The 19,360-nt window shown below is 32.3% G+C and overlaps 1 protein-coding gene across 7 annotated transcripts in view; it reads right to left on the bottom strand.

The window, feature by feature from the left end:
- LOC140059048 (uncharacterized) overlaps positions 1–19,360 on the bottom strand; it is a 58,847-nt gene that overhangs the window by 14,008 nt on the left and 25,479 nt on the right. For all 7 annotated transcript variants that reach the window (XM_072104913.1, XM_072104875.1, XM_072104906.1 and 4 more), the window contains exons 14-34: positions 15,163–15,276; positions 13,476–13,589; positions 12,951–13,064; positions 11,620–11,733; positions 10,627–10,740; positions 9,636–9,746; positions 9,209–9,322; positions 8,579–8,692; positions 8,272–8,385; positions 7,265–7,378; positions 6,659–6,772; positions 5,657–5,884; positions 5,090–5,203; positions 4,102–4,215; positions 3,528–3,641; positions 2,533–2,646; positions 2,234–2,347; positions 1,429–1,542; positions 1,028–1,141; positions 552–665; positions 117–230 (exon numbers count right to left, since the gene is read on the bottom strand). In XM_072104913.1, the coding sequence (XP_071961014.1) occupies positions 117–230; positions 552–665; positions 1,028–1,141; positions 1,429–1,542; positions 2,234–2,347; positions 2,533–2,646; positions 3,528–3,641; positions 4,102–4,215; positions 5,090–5,203; positions 5,657–5,884; positions 6,659–6,772; positions 7,265–7,378; positions 8,272–8,385; positions 8,579–8,692; positions 9,209–9,322; positions 9,636–9,746; positions 10,627–10,740; positions 11,620–11,733; positions 12,951–13,064; positions 13,476–13,589; positions 15,163–15,276 (2,505 nt within the window). The remainder of the gene's footprint in view (positions 1–116; positions 231–551; positions 666–1,027; positions 1,142–1,428; positions 1,543–2,233; positions 2,348–2,532; positions 2,647–3,527; positions 3,642–4,101; positions 4,216–5,089; positions 5,204–5,656; positions 5,885–6,658; positions 6,773–7,264; positions 7,379–8,271; positions 8,386–8,578; positions 8,693–9,208; positions 9,323–9,635; positions 9,747–10,626; positions 10,741–11,619; positions 11,734–12,950; positions 13,065–13,475; positions 13,590–15,162; positions 15,277–19,360) is intronic.

The following is a 19,360-nucleotide window of genomic DNA, read 5'->3' as shown; positions in this document are numbered from 1 at the left end:
ATTTGTTCTACCACCACAAGTGAGCCTTGAACCCTTGACATAAAAGCTAAAGATTACGGTTCCACTGTCTTAACCACTTGGTCATTCACTCGCCCATTCACTCACTTAATACTTACCCTGTTCACAAAGAATTCCAGTGAAGCCAGTACTACAACTACATGTGAACATGTTAGGGCCATTCACACAAACTCCACTATTCTGACATGGATTGCTGTTGCACTCATTGATATCTGTAACAAAAATGATAGTGACAAATTGTGGGTGTTGGGAAAAATATTTCCGGTTTTCCGGAAAGTCTGGTTGGTAGGTTTATTGCGGCTTTTTCTCAATCTCAATGATTTCCTTTATCGTTTCAAAATAAATAAATTAATATTCAGTATATCACCCGACACTTTACAATTTTTGATAATTCTTCTATGTAAACGTCCATATATATATCTTGGTATCTTTGGGCAATTATGTAAAAACATAATCTTTTGACTTTTTTTGTTTGTTTTTTACCACAAAAAAAAATGTTCTTTGTACCATGTAAAATAAAATGCTTTAAATACCATTTTCACAGTTATCTCCATTCCATCCGTTTAAACATATACAGCTGTAGTAGTTTATACCGTCCAAGCACTGACCACCATTCCGACATGGATTGCCATCGCACTCATTTTCATCTGAAAATTTAAGATAAGGTAGTATTACACTCTAGTTTAAAAAAAACAATATGTATATCAGAGATAGCAATATTTTACTTTAATATACGACAAATTTTGATGATCTAGAAGCTACAATGTACAGTGTAGTCAGTAGTCACTGTGGCTGTATTCACCAATCACTTAAGTAAGATATAAACAATAAATATACGTATACGTATCTCACTTATTTTTTCTTAGCCTAAGTGTGAATGGTGAATAAGGACATCGGACCTAGCGTGTCCCAATATCCTCACATAGTTTCTAGGTTTTTGTGAATCTAATCAACTAGAAAACTATGTGGTAGGCTTAGATTATGTTTTTGTAGCAAGCATCATACTAACTTGTATCACACTGTGTGCCTGTATAGCCCGGCTGACATGTACAAAAGAAACCATTGATTACGTCCGTGCAAGCTCCTCCATTTTGACAAGGAACGCTAGAACACTCATTGTAATCTAGAAGATAAAAATAATGAAAATAAGCAAAAAGGTTTATTAATTGTTACATAATGCTAGTAACTTTTTCATAGCTGCCCTCTTACCCTCTCTCTACACTATCAAACTTTATATACAAAAAAATGTGATATGCATGATGATTTCATATCACTACCATATTTGGGCACATGATACTTTTTTTTGTCAAACTAGTTTTGTAGTGTAGACAGAGCATTAGCCCTCATCCAACATTCTGTGTGATTACTAACCTTTGCCCCAAACCATCCCCCGACCCTTAAACAACGTACCTTGATCACAGTTTGTACTTGTAAATCCAGGTGCACAACTGCAGGTGTACATATTAATAAGATCATTACAAACGCCACCATTCTGGCATGGTCCACTTAAACAATCATCTTCATCTACAGTTTAACACAAAATACACAGTTAGAAGCAAATCAAAGGAATACAATAATGATTTAAAGGTAGCTTTGTGTTAACAGTTTCTAGTGTTTAGTATCATTAACCTTTGCATTAATGTTAATAATAAACCTTTACAAATTTGTCATCAACTTTAAAATCAACTGTAAAGCATACTAAGTGTTGTGAATTGAAATTGGTGGTTTTAAAGGACCTTTTGTAATGTATCTTCCAATATTAGTGTCTTACAACCAAAAGAACAGCTATGACTGAGCAGTTGAGCATATACTGCTCAAACAATGAGTTTGAGTGAAGATTTCAGATCTACATTCATTCCCATTATCTAATAATGGGAGAATAACAATGGCTAAAAGAATGGCTGAGTCACGCATATGTATGGCAGAAGATGGATGTTATGCTTCTGTATCTGTTTTTATTTATTTTTTTTTAAACATATTAAGACAAATTACCAAGGGTAACTTAAGCAAATTCATAACACTCTAAACTTTCCTTTACTGTCATTGATAACTATGTTATATAATCTAATAAAGCTCTGTCTACACCATCAAATTAGTTGGACAAAAAAAGTGTGATGTGTCCAAATATGGTAGTGATATGACATCATGTCAATATAAGGGGACATCCCATTTTTTGTCACATAAAGTTTGATAGTGTAGACAGAGCTTTACTTACTATTGTCACAGTTTGCTCCAAGGAATCCTTGGGCACATGTACATGTGTAAGATCCTAAAAAGTCTTGACAAGCTCCTCCATTCCGACATGGATTAGGAGAACATTCATTAATATCTGACAAAAATAAATAAGGTTTATGGTTAAAAGAATTTCGTTTTAATATGTAGGTAGGACAGTAAACATTTTTCAGTATCTACCAAAAATAGTCAGTCCAACAGAAAAATAGTGTCTATACTAAATTATTACTGATTTAATAAAAAATAATTTTATTTAATAATTTGAACAAAATAGAAAATTACCCAAATCACATAATACGCCTCCATATCCTGGTTGACACTGACAGGCATAACTATTTGCACCATTTATGCAAATTCCAAAATTTTGACACGGTCCACTATCACACTCATTAATGTCTTTAAAAGAAAAATAATTACAATATATTAATTGCACTGAATCTATTGGGCAGGTGCGCAACGGCTATGAGCGCTAACTGGCTTAACAGAGGCCCGGAGCTTACAGGGGCCCCTGAGCAGTGCCCTGTCAAAACAATTGTCAATTAAATTATGTCGAAAAAATCTAAATATGTCTGTAGCCTCCAGCATTGGGTGGGCCACTAAGGATTCCTAAACCTGGGGCCTCGGGCGCTTGTGTTACACCACTGACATTGGGTTAAAATTGTCAAAATTACTCAAACAATTACTTATTCAGACTGGGTACCAATTCATATGAGTAACTTATTTAAATATGATACTATAAACTCAAATGAAGCTACTAATTCAACAGAATATTTTTAGTAGTGGTCGAGCGGTTTAGACAGTGGAATTCCAGTAGTCTTCTTAGATAAAAACTATAAAACGTAGGTACACAAAATGCTTGTGTGCACTTTAAAGAACTTAGTACAACTTTCGAGAATGGGGAAGGGGGGTTACTCCAGTGAGTGTACTAGCTCACAGTCACTGTCGTGGAAAGAATAATTATCGCTGTAGTTGGCAGCTCCGACATGATGGGAGAAGAATGCTGTTAAAAAGTGTAACTAAGTCCACAGCCCATTGAGACAACATTGTTTGTGGAATGCACTATGTAAATACATCAACATTATTCAAATGGCTTACTCATATAATGAATGGGGAATCAACTTGGTACAGTACATACTTATTTGAACAGTGTGCTAACTAAGTTGGGTTACTTATTTAAATTTATAGGTCCTTAATCTTATAGCATTCTTACTGAAATGTTCATTTATTTTTTCTAATTTAGCTTGCTTACTGAACTTATATTTGAATACGGTACTTACCAATTTCACATCTAACACCTGTGAATCCAGGTGTACAATCACAAATAAATTGTGTGAAGGAGTCTCGGCAATAACCACCATTACCACACGGGTTGCTAGCACATTCGTTAGTGTCTAAGAAGTAAAAGTTTATTGATAATTGTCAATGGTATTTATATTGTGACTTCACTGCTATTTTTGATTCCTTTATAAATGTCAATATAGACACAATTTTAGTCTAAAACTGTTGACTTTATTTATGATTTAATTTTAATATTCAATACAATTCAGACTCATAATTCATTTTTATTTCACTTAATAACTTAAGTTGGAGGAGCCTAAATGACCGACATCACATAATAACGAAGATTTTTTTTTTCTTAACAAATACATTTTCTCTAACACATATTTTTAACAATTAGTTAAAAAATAAGACAAGTAACATAGATTATATAAAATATTTAAGATAATTTATTTAAGATAATGTCCAAATATGTAAATAATAAAAGAAATATATAATAATAAAAGTTAATTATATAACAGCCCACCCTTTTCTAATTAAATTATAAGAAAATGCTTTGAAAGCAAGACTCACCAGCAGTGCAAAACGGTCCCTCCCATCCTGTAGGACAATTACACGAATACTGTCCAGGTTCATTGAAACATATTCCACCATTTTGACAAGGCTGGCTATTACATTCATCAATATCTGTAATAAAACACATCAATTAGCATGGCAAATTAAAATAATTAAAAAATAATAATTCAAGTATTCAGAATAATAAATCACTGGACCGCATTGCCATATGACTTAGTAAACGCAACCTCTGTGAACGTTTTTGAAGGAAAATTGGACATGTATTGGTCAAAAAAGGACTTTAATATCATTCTGGGCTTCAAAGCATAACTGACTGTGGGTCACAAGAGGCAAATTAGCCTATGTAATATATACCCACACACAATAAGTTTCAAGAATTTATAAGCTTGTACAAATGTTTTACTTAATGCAATATTTTTTGTATTTCGATGTTTTTTAAGGGGCAACTGACTCTTTGAGTTATAGTAATTGTTTTGCTTTAGTTGCCCCTGACCATTGTGCTCTGTTTCTTTTCTGTTCTGTTTCTATGTGTTTTGTTCGAATAAATAAATGAAATGAAAATGAAGAATAATAATGATCCATTTATATAGCACTATTTCATACAGATCAATGTGCTTTAAGTGTTTGTTGATTTAAAATTATGTAGACTCTAAGTAGGAAATAGGCTAAGCCATTAATGACAACAACAATTGTTGTATGTTATGTTTGGTTAATTTAAGCTTATTTAATTAAGTTAATGTAATTTTGGCGTAATAAATTAAGTTAACATATGTTAATTTATTCTAAATTATATATTGTTGGTTTCTTAATTTCAAAATCAATAATCAAAATTCATTATCAAGTTGAATAAAGGCCAACTCCGACAGCATCATACGGCGAGGCCCGAAGAAACATCTTGGCTCGTCGGTGATGTTTGAGTTGAATCGCGACGAGTCGTCTTGAGATATTGTCAGGTATAGTTTTTAGGTCCATCTGGAGAACTTACCAATTTGACAGTTAACACCTTGATAACCTGGTAGACAATTACATCGATAAAAATCACGGCCATTGTCACAAGTTGCTCCATTCAAACATGGATTACTTGAACACTCATTAATGTCTGGAAATATAATTTTGTGTGTGAATAAGTGGGTAAACAAGTATATCACTATTGTATATCTATTGTAAGAAAGTTTGTACAGTTATTATTATTCCTACTGCATGCACCATACAACTACAGTTCAACTTTACTGGGAATGATTATATAACATTTCAACAATATCTTCCATTTTGGATATAAATTCCCACTTTTCCACATTTAAGATGGTTGTCTGTTACACAAATTGTTGCTAATGTACTTATCCATTTGAAAGGTTGTAAGCTACATATGAGAATTTCCCCAGAGTGTGGATAGGGGTTATGAGAGTACCTGCTCTGGGTCAGTTTTCTTTGCTATTAATATACAAGTATTTAAGTTAATATAGTAAGTTCCCAGGAATGGTTTTATCAGGGGTTTGCTTGTGTAGACCACCAGTACAAGGTAAATATAAGTTGTTATAAGTCAAAAACTCACCTTGATTACAATTTGTTCCAGTCCATCCATCAATACAATTACAGGTGTAACTATTCTGACCATTGTTACACTGACCACCATTTTGGCAAGGAGCAGAATCGCATTCATTAACATCTTGATCACAATTTGTTCCCATCCACCCTGATGGACAGTTACATTGGTAGCTGTTGATAAGGTTAATGCAACTCGCTGTACCAAGACATGGGCTACTTGCGCATTCATTTATGTCTGCAGATAAAACGAATATAATGAGATAAAGATAACACAATGGTGAATGAAGAATCAGAAGACAACGTTAGAAAGTTTGAGAGATCCACACGGCACCCGATAATTTTTGCCTTCGACTTTTTTTCAACCTCTCGCTATGGCCTTGTATGTTATGGTAACAGTTAGGTTAAGCTTATGACCTATGATAAAGGCAACACACTGTATTACAGAATCTGCCTATGATACTAACAAAATATAGATACAGTACCAAGAATTAGCTACATACACATCAAATTTATCCATCTCTACTAAAGAGACAATTGTTTAGGTCCCCAAAGTGAACCTGTAATAGTGGTTCTGTTATAGTACTGTACACTTGTAACATGCAGACAACTCCCATCCTCACATACACTTCACTCTGGTGTTTACACACAACTGGATCACATCAATAAAAAACACCAGCGTTGACTCTCCTTTGTTGTGTGTAAACTATGGAATTTTGCTAGATGATGTGAAAGTATATTTTAAGCAACTTCATGTTGACAATGACTCTAATTGTTTATTCAGTATTTTATTCTTCAACTTCTGTTTCAATAATAGTCAATATAATTATTATTATTATTATCATTACTGTAAATAATCACTGTATATATTTTATAATTAATATTTTTTTTGTAAAAATCACTGTAAATACAGGTTATTATGGTTACCATTATAATACCAAAAAAATGTATGATTGATGGAATAAAGTTCACATATAACACATTACCACATTGGAAAAATTAAAGCCTTTACCTGTTCCGCAGTTGGTTCCTGTGTATCCCAGAATGCATGCACAAGAGTAAGAGGCTAGTCCATCTGTACAGGAGCCACCATTGAAACATGGGTTACTTCCACACTCATTTATTTCTAAAAATAGATTGTTTGGGTAAAACATTATTTTTTAGCCCTTCCCTTGATATATTATGTTTTATTTATGTTTATAACTTATTTCTGGGTAACATAAAGATAATAATGATAGCAAATGAAAGGAAAAGAATTGACAAATGATAACACTAAATTAATTTGTTAACTGATGATAATTTTATTACATACTGTAATACTAATGATGAGAGGATAATGATAAAAATGATAATATTATGAAATCTTACATTATTACTAAAATTCATTTCTTTGGAATGAAAAAGTTATAATACTATTTAATAATTTTTCTATTTGTTTTATAAATTTGAATTCTTTATTCATCTCACGTGGGACAAATTCAAAATATATTTTTATACGTTTGTTGAATTTCAATAAAGATAATGAGATATATATGTTGATAAAAATGATGAGAAGATGATGATAACAATGAAGACATTGACAAATTGATAAGTAATGAAGGTCACGCGTTGTTTCTACCTGTGTCACAGTTGACGCCTTGGTAACCTGCTGGACAGTTACATGTGTACTGATTGGCATTGTTAAGGCATGTTCCATTATTCTGACAGGGGCTGGAACTGCACTCATTTATATCTAACAAACAAAAAAAGAAAACTTAGTATTACATTTATCTATTTAGATTTTTAGTATGAAGAATCATAATGCAGACTTTTCAACTAAATGTGGTTTTTTTTGTATGTATAAAAGATGTAAAAAAAAAATTTCTTGACAATAATTGTGAGAGTTTACCGATATTTCCAATATCTCTTGATAAAATGCAATTTCTCCGAATTATTTTGGTATACAAGGGTGGCAAAAATGCGCACCTGAAAAGTTCCTGGCATGTTCATTGTTTACTATAGATGCTTTTTTTATGAAAGTACCCCCTTATTTTTATAGCTTTTTCTCTTGTTGGGATGCTTTTATCAATTCTCCCGATATTTTTTCAAGTTGAGACATTTTTTAATGAATGAAAAAATGTGATAAATTCAATAAAATGTTACTGTAAGTAGAATAATAATAATGGAGATAATAATCTGCCTAGTGTTATGGAAATGAACAATAATTGAATGAAACAGAAAAGAATTGCAATTATGAACGATGATATTCATCCACTTCGTACATCCTTCGTGTTTAATCGTACTGGGTGTAGACTAAGAGTACCATCAAGGTTACGGACAGCACGGTACCGACTGTCATTTGTCCCACAATGCATATTTAAATATGACAACAAACACAAATAATTGTATTTTCGAACATCTGGGAACACCTAGCAGCATTATCCTCTTCTTATTTTTTGTATTTTGTAAATCTTGTATATGCATTTTAATCCTGTATATTTTTACTGTACTGTGTATTTTACTTCGTGTTTTAACATTTTATTGATTTTATTTCTATTTTTATATTCAGTTGCCATGAGAAAAATCAATTTCAAATCTTTCGTTGAACTATTTGACAATAAAGTTATCTTGTATCTTATAACATACCTATATCACATGCCGTTCCTTCCCAACCTGGCCGACACAGGCATACCCATTGATTGATTTGATTTGAACATGTACCTCCATTTACACAAGGGTTGCTCTCACATTCGTTTATAGCTAAAATAATAAAATAATTGAATTTAACCAATATTCTGATAATAAAATCCAATTTTAAAACAAGCAATATTAACAGTTAATTTCCGCCTTATTAACAATAGATTTTCAACTCATTAAATATTCTCTTTAACTCATATATTTAACTCATAATCATTCATTAGTTGTATACCATATAACTGACAAGTACTCATACCTATATTACATGTTGTTCCTGCATAACCTGCAAGACAAACGCAACTATACATATTGATATCATCAACACAATCACCACCATTTTGACATGGAAAACTATTGCATTCGTTGGTATCTGAAAAAAGAAGTAGTAAAAATACGTAAGAAAAGTGAACAGATTGATGCCGATCTGTTTTTTTTCTGTAAAAAGGTAACTCTCTTTTGTAGAAAAAAAATGTGAATCTATAAATAGAATTGTTTTTAAAGATGTTGTCCCCCAAAAACATGAAAATGAATATTAATTAAATCAGACTTTGGATATGTTATTTTGTAGTTTTAATAAAGTTAATCACTTCCGTGAAAAAAAAACCCGAAAAAAATAATGTTTTCACTTATAAAATGACAAAATAAATGGTTAAATTTAACAAAAAAAACATTGAACCAGCAAATTTGACAATTTTTTGCTTTGAATTACAGTTTTTTCAGGTAAATAAGTTTTTTTTCGATCCAATTTTTGGTAAAAAGTGGATGTTACATTAAAATTGCACATTCAACAAAAATGTTGTTAAGAATTATTTTTTCAAGGGGACAATACATCTTTAAGTAAAAAAATATTCCATTTTATTTGTATACAGTACATCAAGCATCTTACTTGTCTGACAGTTGACTCCTGAATACCCATTCACACAAAAGCAGGTGTAGACATTTTGAAGATTAAAGCATGTACCACCATTTTGGCAAGGGTCACTAATACATTCATTTATGTCTGAAAAAAAAGGGTGAAAATCAGTATTAGAATATTCTACAAACATGATCAATGTTTGAAAATACATATATTACACAAACCAACAGCGGTGTTGGTAGTCTATAAGTGAGATACTTACCTGTATAGTCTCTACATATTCCATTTTCCTTTCGAAGAGGTGTCCATATTGGGATTAATGGCATATGTAGAGTCTATACAGGTAGAGATCTCACGAAATAGACTCATTCGTTCATATATATTTTCTTGTGCATGGAAAAAATCAAACTAATTGAATTTATTGAGATTTAATGAGCAACTTAAATGCATACCGTACCTTCATCACAGTGTGTACCATTCCAGCCTGCTTGACAAATACAAGTGTAGCCATTCTCTTCATTTTGGCAAAATCCGTTGAAACAAGGGTTGCTCGAACACTCATTAAAATCTGTTATAAGGATATAATATACCAAAGTACAAATGACAAATCATACAGTCAACTACTAAAAGACAACTAAAGTTAATCAATTGTCGCTAACTTTGGTGGTTAGGTCACACACTTACAATTAGTAAAAACTATGCCTGAATTATTTATTTATTTATTTATTTATTAAGGTATAAAAAACATCAAATTCCAACCAGCAGCAAGAGCTGAAAAGGTTGGATTACAATCATAAACTGAGAAGTAAAATACATCATAAGAGATCTAAACTAAACATTAAACTTAAACTTAAAGGATTCGTGCTAAGTGCGGAATAGTAGACCGCCTATATCTTCTGTACGACATCTGCAAGAATCCAACTTTGAGCTAGTATTGCTCCTCAACGATCTTGAATGCCTATCAGATTTATATGCTGGTAACATATTTCTAAATTTGGTAGATTCTAAAAGACTCTTGCAAAACTTGAGAAGAATCTGTTCTCTAAGGCAAACCTACTTGCTCTAGGGCTAATTTATAGCTAACATAATGTGGGCTCAAAATTATGCGCAATGCCCGTTTTTAAATTTTTTATATTAAATTTGATTGCTGAACAGTTAATGATGAATGCCAAACCTGGCAGGCATATTCCAGCACAGGTCTGATATATGATGTAAATTATATTAATATTATAATATATTATTATTTTCTGTACTGTCAACTCTACCAAACTCCACATATATACAGTAATAGAAACTTTCAGGTAGCTAATTATGATCAGATATTAAGTCATTGGACCCATAAGTACAACATGATTTGGGAAAAAAAAACTATGGAAGATGACTTTAACCCATTAATATACTATTGAGAGGTTGGATGGCATGTGCCTAATACCGTTATTGTTTCTTACCTATTTCACAATTGGTGCCTTGCCAGCCTGGTTCACATGTACAAAGATACTGATTTTGTCCGTTGTTGCACATTGCTGAATTTTGACATGGGTTGGAGGCACATTCATTTATATCTGAAAAAGTTACCATAAGTTTGGAATTGTAGAAATATTCTTACTTTTATTTCTACACAAACATAATACTATATCATACAATGCAATATAAAGTATAGCATAGTTATATTAAATAGTTCATTATTTATTATTATTGTTTATTATTATTTATTATATCAATATTTATAAAGCGTCAATTCAAAGACCGAGGTACAAAAACAAAGGCGCTGGGCATGTTAGTGGTCGAAAAAATGAGTTTTGAGCAATTTTTTAAAATAAGGCAACAGAAGAGCAGTGTTTAATTTGTGGGGGGAGTGAATTCCAGAGTGTGGGTGCTGCAAAAGAAAACGATCTATGACCAAAGGTTTTAGTGGTTATGCGTGGAACAGAGAGTAAAAAATCATCAGATGATCTAAGAGTCCGTCCAGGAACATAAAAGGTGATTATTGACGGATGTAAGCAGGTTGGTTGAAAAGAAGTGCTTTAAAAGTAAGGAGCAAGATTTTAAATTTGATTCGATTGTCAATGGGGAGCCAGTGAAGTTCTCGAAGAACAGGTGAAATGTGAGAGCGACGGTTAGTGAACGTAATGATACGAGCAGCCGAGTTCTGTAGTCGTTGAAGACGATTAATTTGAAGTTTCGGAAGGGCATAGAACAGAGAATTGCAATAATCAAGACGAGAGGAGATAAAACCATTGTATCATTTATACTGTAGTTTGCGATGATGGTTTCCGGATCAGAAAACATTTGTGCATTCTCATACTGGTACTGGTTCAAATAACCATCTCACAGAGACATCTGGTAGCCATTGACTTGAAGTTGGCATTTGGATGTGTTACTTTTAAATGTACAGTATGAGAGTGACTATTCCAGTCAAGACTGGAAACATTGAAACCTACCAATATCACAGTTAATCCCTTGCCATCCATGGGGACAATAACATGTGTATTTATTTTGGCCGTCCGCACATGTTGCTCCATGTTGACATGGTGCACTTGCACATTCATTAAAGTCTGTGGAAAAAGGTAAAAAGCATTAAAAAAAAAGTGCCACAGAATGAATGACTGTATGAATCACTCACTTCACTCCTTAAATGAAGAAATAACTGAATTAATAAGTGAATGACTGAAATGATGACTAAAATGATGAATAAAATGAGTGAATGACTGAAATTAGTGAATGACTGAAATGATGACTGAAATGAATGACTGAAATGAGTGAATGACTGAAATCATGACTGAGATGAATGACTGAAATGATTGAATGAATGATTGAAGTAAATGACTGAAATGAATGAATGATTGAAGCAAATGACTGAAATGACTGAAGTGAGTGAGTAATGTCTGAAATGAATGACTGAAATGAATAATTGATTGAAGTGAATGAAATGAATGAATGACTGAAATGAATGAATGAATGAATGATTGAAGTAAATGACTAAAGTGAGTGAGTAATGATTGAAGCAAATGACTCAAATGACTGAAGTGAGTGAGTAATGACTGAAATGAATGACTGAAATGAATAATTGATTGAAGTGAATAATTGATTGAAGTGAATGAATGAAATGAATGAATCAAATGAATAATTGATTGAAGTGAATGAAATCAATGATTGATGTGAATGAATTAAATGAATAATTGATTGAAGTGAATGAAATGAATGATTGATGTGAATGACTCAAATGAATAATTGATTGAAGTGAATGAAATGAATGATTGATGTGAATGACTCAAATGAATAATTGATTGAAGTGAATGAAATGAATGATTGATGTGAATGAATCAAATGAATAATTGATTGAAGTGAATGAAATGAATGATTGATGTGAATGACTCAAATGAATAATTGATTGAAGTGAATGAAATGAATGATTGATGTGAATGAATCAAATGAATAATTGATTGAAGTGAATGAAATGAATGATTGATGTGAATGAATCAAATGAATAATTGATTGAAGTGAATGAATGAAAGGAATGAATCAAATGAATAATTGATTGAAATGAATGAAATGAATGACTGACTGAAATGAATGACTGATTGATGTGAATGACTGAAATGATGGATTGAAATGACTATGGAATTAAAGACCAAATCAGTGACTGAAATAAATGACTGAATGAATTAAATGAATACCTGAAATGAATAAATGGAATTAATGACTGAATGAATTATGTGTATGTGAATAATTAATAAAGAAATGAAAAAGTCTGAATAAATAAATAACTCACCTTGTTGACATGTAGTACCTGTAAATCCTGATGCACAATCACACTCAAAATAATTCTGCATATTGATACAAGTAGCTCCATTATAACAAGGATTACTTGTGCATTCATTGACATCTGATGACAATAAAAGATCATCAACAAATGAAACCTTAGATGAAGCATTACACTAGTTTGACAAAAAAGTGTGATATTCCTAAATATGGTAATGATATGAAATGTCCATAGTTTGTTATCCCATAAAGTTTGATAGTGTATTCAACAAGGCTTTAGACTAAACTTCCAACAATGTGCTGGTTTTCTGAATTCAAGTTTCAGATTCCATTTCAATTTTATTTTGTAAAAGTAACTTTTCTATATTCAGATTGTTTGGGAAATCTTTAGAGATGTGACTCCGTATACATTGTTTTTTTTTTCATTATAACTAGACAGCCATTACAATTTGGTGATGATTCACATTATATATTTTGCTACATTTTGGAGGTAAATATGCTTTATAGAGATTTCTAGAGAAATAAAAATGTTTACCAATATTGCAGAAGATACCCCTCCACGCTGATGTACATGTACACATAAACATGTTGACTTGATCAGTACAAATGCCTCCATTCTGACATGGATCAGAACTGCATTCATTTATGTCTGTAAAAGCATTAAAAGAATTTGGTTCAAGATGAATACAGACTAAACTTAGGTATAAAACTAGTAATTTGGCATAAACTGTTACAGTACATAAAGTCAGGTAAAGGCTATGAGCACTCACTGAATTTGGTTCAAGATGAATACAGACTAAACTTAGGTATAAAACTAGTAATTTGGCATAAACTGTTACAGTATGTAAAGTCAGGTAAAGGCTATGAGCACTCACTGAATTTGGTTCAAGATGAATACAGACTAAACTTAGGTATAAAACTAGTAATTTGGCATAAACTGTTACAGTATGTAAAGTCAGGTAAAGGCTATGAGCACTCACTGAATTTTGTTCAAGATGAATACAGACTAAACTTAGGTATAAAACTAGTAATTTGGCATAAATTGTTACAGTACGGAAAGTCAGGTAAAGGCTATGAGCACTCACTGGATTTGGTTCAAGATGAATACAGACTAAACTTAGGTATAAAACTAGTAATTTGGCATAAATTGTTACAGTACGTAAAGTCAGGTGGTAAAGGCTATGAGCACTCACTGGATTTGGTTCAAGATGAATACAGACTAAACTTAGGTATAAAACTAGTAATTTGGCATAAATTGTTACAGTACGTAAAGTCAGGTAAAGGCTATGAGCACTCACTGAATTTGGTTCAAGATGAATACAGACTAAACTTCGGTATAAAACTAGTAATTTGGCATAAATTGTTACAGTACGTAAAGTCAGGTAAAGGCTATGAGCACTCACTGGATTTGGTTCAAGATGAATACAGACTAAACTTAGGTATAAAACTAGTAATTTGGCATAAATTGTTACAGTACGTAAAGTCAGGTAAAGGCTATGAGCACTCACTGAATTTGGATCAAGATGAATAGACTAAACTTAGGTATAAAACTAGTAATTTGGCATAAATTGTTACAGTACGTAAAGTCAGGTAAAGGCTATGAGCACTCACTGAATTTGGTTCAAGATGAATACAGACTAAACTTAGGTATAAAACTAGTAATTTGGCATAAACTGTTACAGTACGTAAAGTCAGGTAAAGGCTATGAGCACTCACTGAATTTGGTTCAAGATGAATACAGACTAAACTTAGGTATAAAACTAGTAATTTGGCATAAACTGTTACAGTACGTAAAGTCAGGTAAAGGCTATGAGCACTCACTGGCTAAAGCCAGGGCTCTGGAGCTTACGAGGGTCCTTGAGTAGGGTCCTGATGAAAAAAACAGCCATTATAATATGTCGAAAAGGGCTAAAAACGCCAGAGGAAGACCACTTAGAGACACAGACAGACATCAACCTGTGCCATAGCAGGACAAATAGTGATTAAAATAGGCACTTAGATTTGCCCCAAGTTTATAATTATTGTCTTTTTTATGTTAGTAGGTTTTTGTCTTAAGTACTGTAGTCTTACTTTATCTTGTTACTATATTAAGTCACTAACTCACTGCTTTCAGTAACTATTATAGACTATAGACTATTATACAGTAGATATATGTCAAGATGTCAATTTGAAATCTTAGTCAAGTAATGCCTGGAAGATAATTTGATTAAGAAGTTACCTACCATTTTGGCAGCGGGTACCATCATAGCCTGGTTGACAAGTACAGGTATATTCATTTGTTCCATCAGTACACAAACCTCCAAACTGACAGGGGTTACTACTACACTCATCAATATCTGTAATAAACATAAGGTGGAAATATGTGTAAATGAGTTATTAATTAGTTTAGTATTTAGTAATTATGTCCCCTGTACAGGACCAACATGGTTCCATTCGTTTTCCAATAACATATAGTTTCTACAAAATTCTCACATGTTTTACCTCTAGTTTTTCAAAACTCATGTTAAAAGTATGGGAGAGAATTTGGGCTTTTAAATACATGTTCAAGGGGTGGTCCATATAAAGAATAATGACACTTGTCATATACAGGTAGGAATCTCACAAAATAGACATATGTTCAGTTTTCCATTATATAATTAATGTTAAGTTGACTAACCAGTACCACTCTGTAAAAAGTACTAAGTTGTCTGTAAAAAGTACTAAGTTGTCTGTAAACTTTTCTAAATGGGTAATAAAATTCAACACAATTATTTTATAAAAAGTTCCCATTGAAACACCATTTGTTGCATAGTTGTATTGAAAAATAAAAGCTCCTTAATTTCAAATAAAAACATAATATAAATACTGTATAACAATAATTGTATCCTAATACAGAAAAATTTTCTTAGCAAATAAGAAATAAAACCCTCAAACCAAAATTATAATTGAAATAATACCAACTACCTGATTGACAATAAAGTGCTGAACATTCATGTAAATTTTATACAAATATTGTACTGATTCAGATATAACCCTAAGTTTTCATCGATGGAGGCGTACCCAATGGGGACCACATGGGTGATGCAAGTTGTTTCAGTTTTATGACCAACTCAGACAGCATCAGACGAGGCCTGATGAAACGTCTTCACTCGTTGGTGCTGTGTGAGTTGAATCCCGACGAGACTAGCGTTTAATTTTTTCCCTGACGAGATGACTTTAGCAGACTGATGAATCTGCAGTATTATGGAATTAACTAAGCATACAGCGCAGCGCTCCGCACATTATGGTCGTAATCCCATGTTGGCACCCATTGATAAGTCTGGCTGGATTCGTGTAAAGCTAAACATCACAATCAATAGTGTAAATTTTATGCAAATAAATTAAGTCTCATTTCTAATCCTCCTAATACCAAAGTCAGTACAGTATTTGTTTACAAACACAACAATTAAATAAGTAAAGTAAATTACCAATCACCCTTATCAATCAAAAAAGGTTTAAAAAAAGTACTATATCTATCTGTGAATCAATGATTATTTTTTAATGAAAAAAATATTATAAATTTTAAAAGTGTGTACAAGTCTTCCACCAAACTGTTGCCACCATCTATTGTGACAAAAACAGCATTACATGCACCCATAACTGATGGGTAAAACTGCTGCAGTGATTGCTACCTATGTCACAGTTTGTGCCAGTCCATCCGTTAATGCAGGTGCAAGTATAACGATTGATGTCATCTTCACAGTTGCCGCCATTCTTACAAGGATCACTGATACATTCATCAATCTCTGAAAAATAATGTGAAAGAAGCATTATATAGCTATCAAACTTTATGTGACAACAAAATGTGATGTGCCCATATATGGACACAATGATGTCATATCACTACCATATATGGGTACATAACCCTTTTTTTTTGTCGTCAAACTAGTCTGAATAAAATTTAAAACCCAATTGAAGGTAGATCCCCTATATTTAAGTGGTGTATAATGTATTTTACTGTGAGCATTATTCAACTCTGTACTTTATACATTTGTGTGTGACGATTGTCCTATTCGATTTAGACTTTCACCGTTGAGTACAGTTTTTCTGTTGAGTACTTCTTTAACGGAGTATTTTGAGCGTTGAGATTGTTCTTAACAAAAAAAGCTTTCGTTGTCAACGTTTTCTATTCAAATGACTTTCTGTTGAGCACAAATTTACAATTCGAATACAAAAAGTATTCAACGAATCTTTACGTTGACAACGAAAGTTCCCAATCGAATACGACAAATGAGAGATGTATACAGTGGCTATTTCATATGGTGCCAATATACATATTACGGGTTTAGTAAACATAAAATCTTACCTGTTTCACAAAGTAATCCTTCATAACCTGATGGACATATGCATTGATATCGGTTTGGAAGATTTGTACAAATTGCACCATTCAAACATGGGTTACTACTGCATTCATTCACATCTATCAAAGAATAATGAAAGAAAATATTTTATTTTCTGGACCGGTCAAGGTGGTCTAAAAGTGTGTTGGCGAATTGTTTTATAGTTTAGTCCCTAGTACAGTGATTAAGTTCAATTTTGATAATTCTTGGCCCTTAGTTTGACCGGGTTTTTCCCTCTGTAATACTTGTTGTGCCAAATGTAAATAGATAAGAGTATGTGTATTGATCTCTTTATATAATAATATAAAAGTAAATGTAAGAAAATATGTAAGTACCCATGAGACACTGTGGTCCTGAGTATCCATTGAAACATGAGCAATTGTAACCATTGATTGCATCTTGACATAAACCTCCATTAAAACAAGGATTACTATTACATTCATCAATTTCTGCAAGGTAAAAAAAAAACATTACATTAGTGTTGATATTTCATATGGTGAGAATGATGAGAATGGTGAGAATGATGAGAATGGTGAGAATGATGAGAATGGTGAAAATGATGAGAATGGTGACAATGATGAGAATGGCGAGAAAATGATGAGAATGGTGAGAATGATGACAATGATGTGAATGATGAGAATGATGAGAATGATGAGAATGGCGAGAAAATGATGAGAATGGTGACAATGATGAGAATGGTGAGAATGATGACAATAATGAGAATTAAGAGAATGATGAGAATGATGACACTGATAAGAATGATGAGAATGGTGAGAATGATGACAATGATGAGAATTAAGAGAATTAAGAGAATGATGAGAATGGTGAGAATGATGAGAATGTTGAGAATGATGAGAATTAAGAGAATGATATGAGAATGATGAGAATGGTGAGACATTGCTGTTTTTGTAACCTGTCATTTATATTAAGCAAATTGAATAATTCTGGTTTGAAAGAAAAGTATAGTATGTTAAGGTCTATATGAAAATTGGTGGTCCATTAAGGCCAATTTACACAGACAAGTGGTAACGGTAATAAAAATATAGAATCTATGTTATTCCTTATGACCATTACACTCAACGCATAGCGGATAGGCAGTTTCACGCTCAGAATAGATACAGAATCTATATGGGACAATGTACATGGTTTCCCGCTTACCGTTACCGCGCGTCTTTACTATACTATACTACACATGACTTACGTGTAACTACCTATAGCTTTGATGGCTATAATCGCAAAATTGAAAAACAGTCATTAAATAGAGCATGTATTAGTGATTTGACTCTTAGAGAGCATCTGTAGTTTACCATAAAAACTGTATATATGTTATATTGAGATAAACATAATTAGGAAAAAAAAACATACCTGTATTACACTGTTGGCCTATGTATCCCTTGCTACACTGACAAGTGTATCCATTCACAAAATCTGTGCATTGTCCATTAATACATGGGTTACTTCCACACTCATTAATCTCTGAAAACAATTATTTAATTTTGCTATGAAAATCCTGTTTAAAAAATAGAGATAGGGGTATATGTTTACATAAATTCTCTCCTGTTTAAAATGGAGATAGCAATCATTGGGGTATATGTTTATGGTTTTCCTAAATCCTCAAGTTACAAACTATCGACTGCAATTCAAATTAAAACCAGACTGTGTCTCATTGTTTTGTATTTGTTTTTGAATTAGTTTTGCAACATTCACTCTTTTAAAAATTCACTTTCTGTTATTCAGAGGATAGTTTTTTGTTATCAAGAAATTGGAGTAAAGAAGTAAATGTAAGAATGTAAAGTATGGACATTCATGAATATAGCAAATGGAACAGAGACTTACCATTTTCACAAAATAGACCAATGAATCCTGGTAGACATCCACATGTGTACTGGCCAGTATCATCAAAACAAATGCCACCATTTTGACAAGGGTCACTAGCACATTCATCAATCGCTTTAAATTGAAAAGAAAAAGAACACTTTACAATGATACCACACAATTATCTTTCTTTATATTACAAACAATAGGGGTAGCTGACTCATTTGAATTACAGCAATGTATTTTG

The sequence above is a fragment of the Antedon mediterranea genome, chromosome 1 (assembly GCF_964355755.1).
Source record: "Antedon mediterranea chromosome 1, ecAntMedi1.1, whole genome shotgun sequence".
Lineage (NCBI taxonomy): Eukaryota > Metazoa > Echinodermata > Crinoidea > Comatulida > Antedonidae > Antedon > Antedon mediterranea.
Note: the sequence above shows the minus strand (reverse complement) of the source record. Positions and strands in the feature narration are given on the sequence as shown.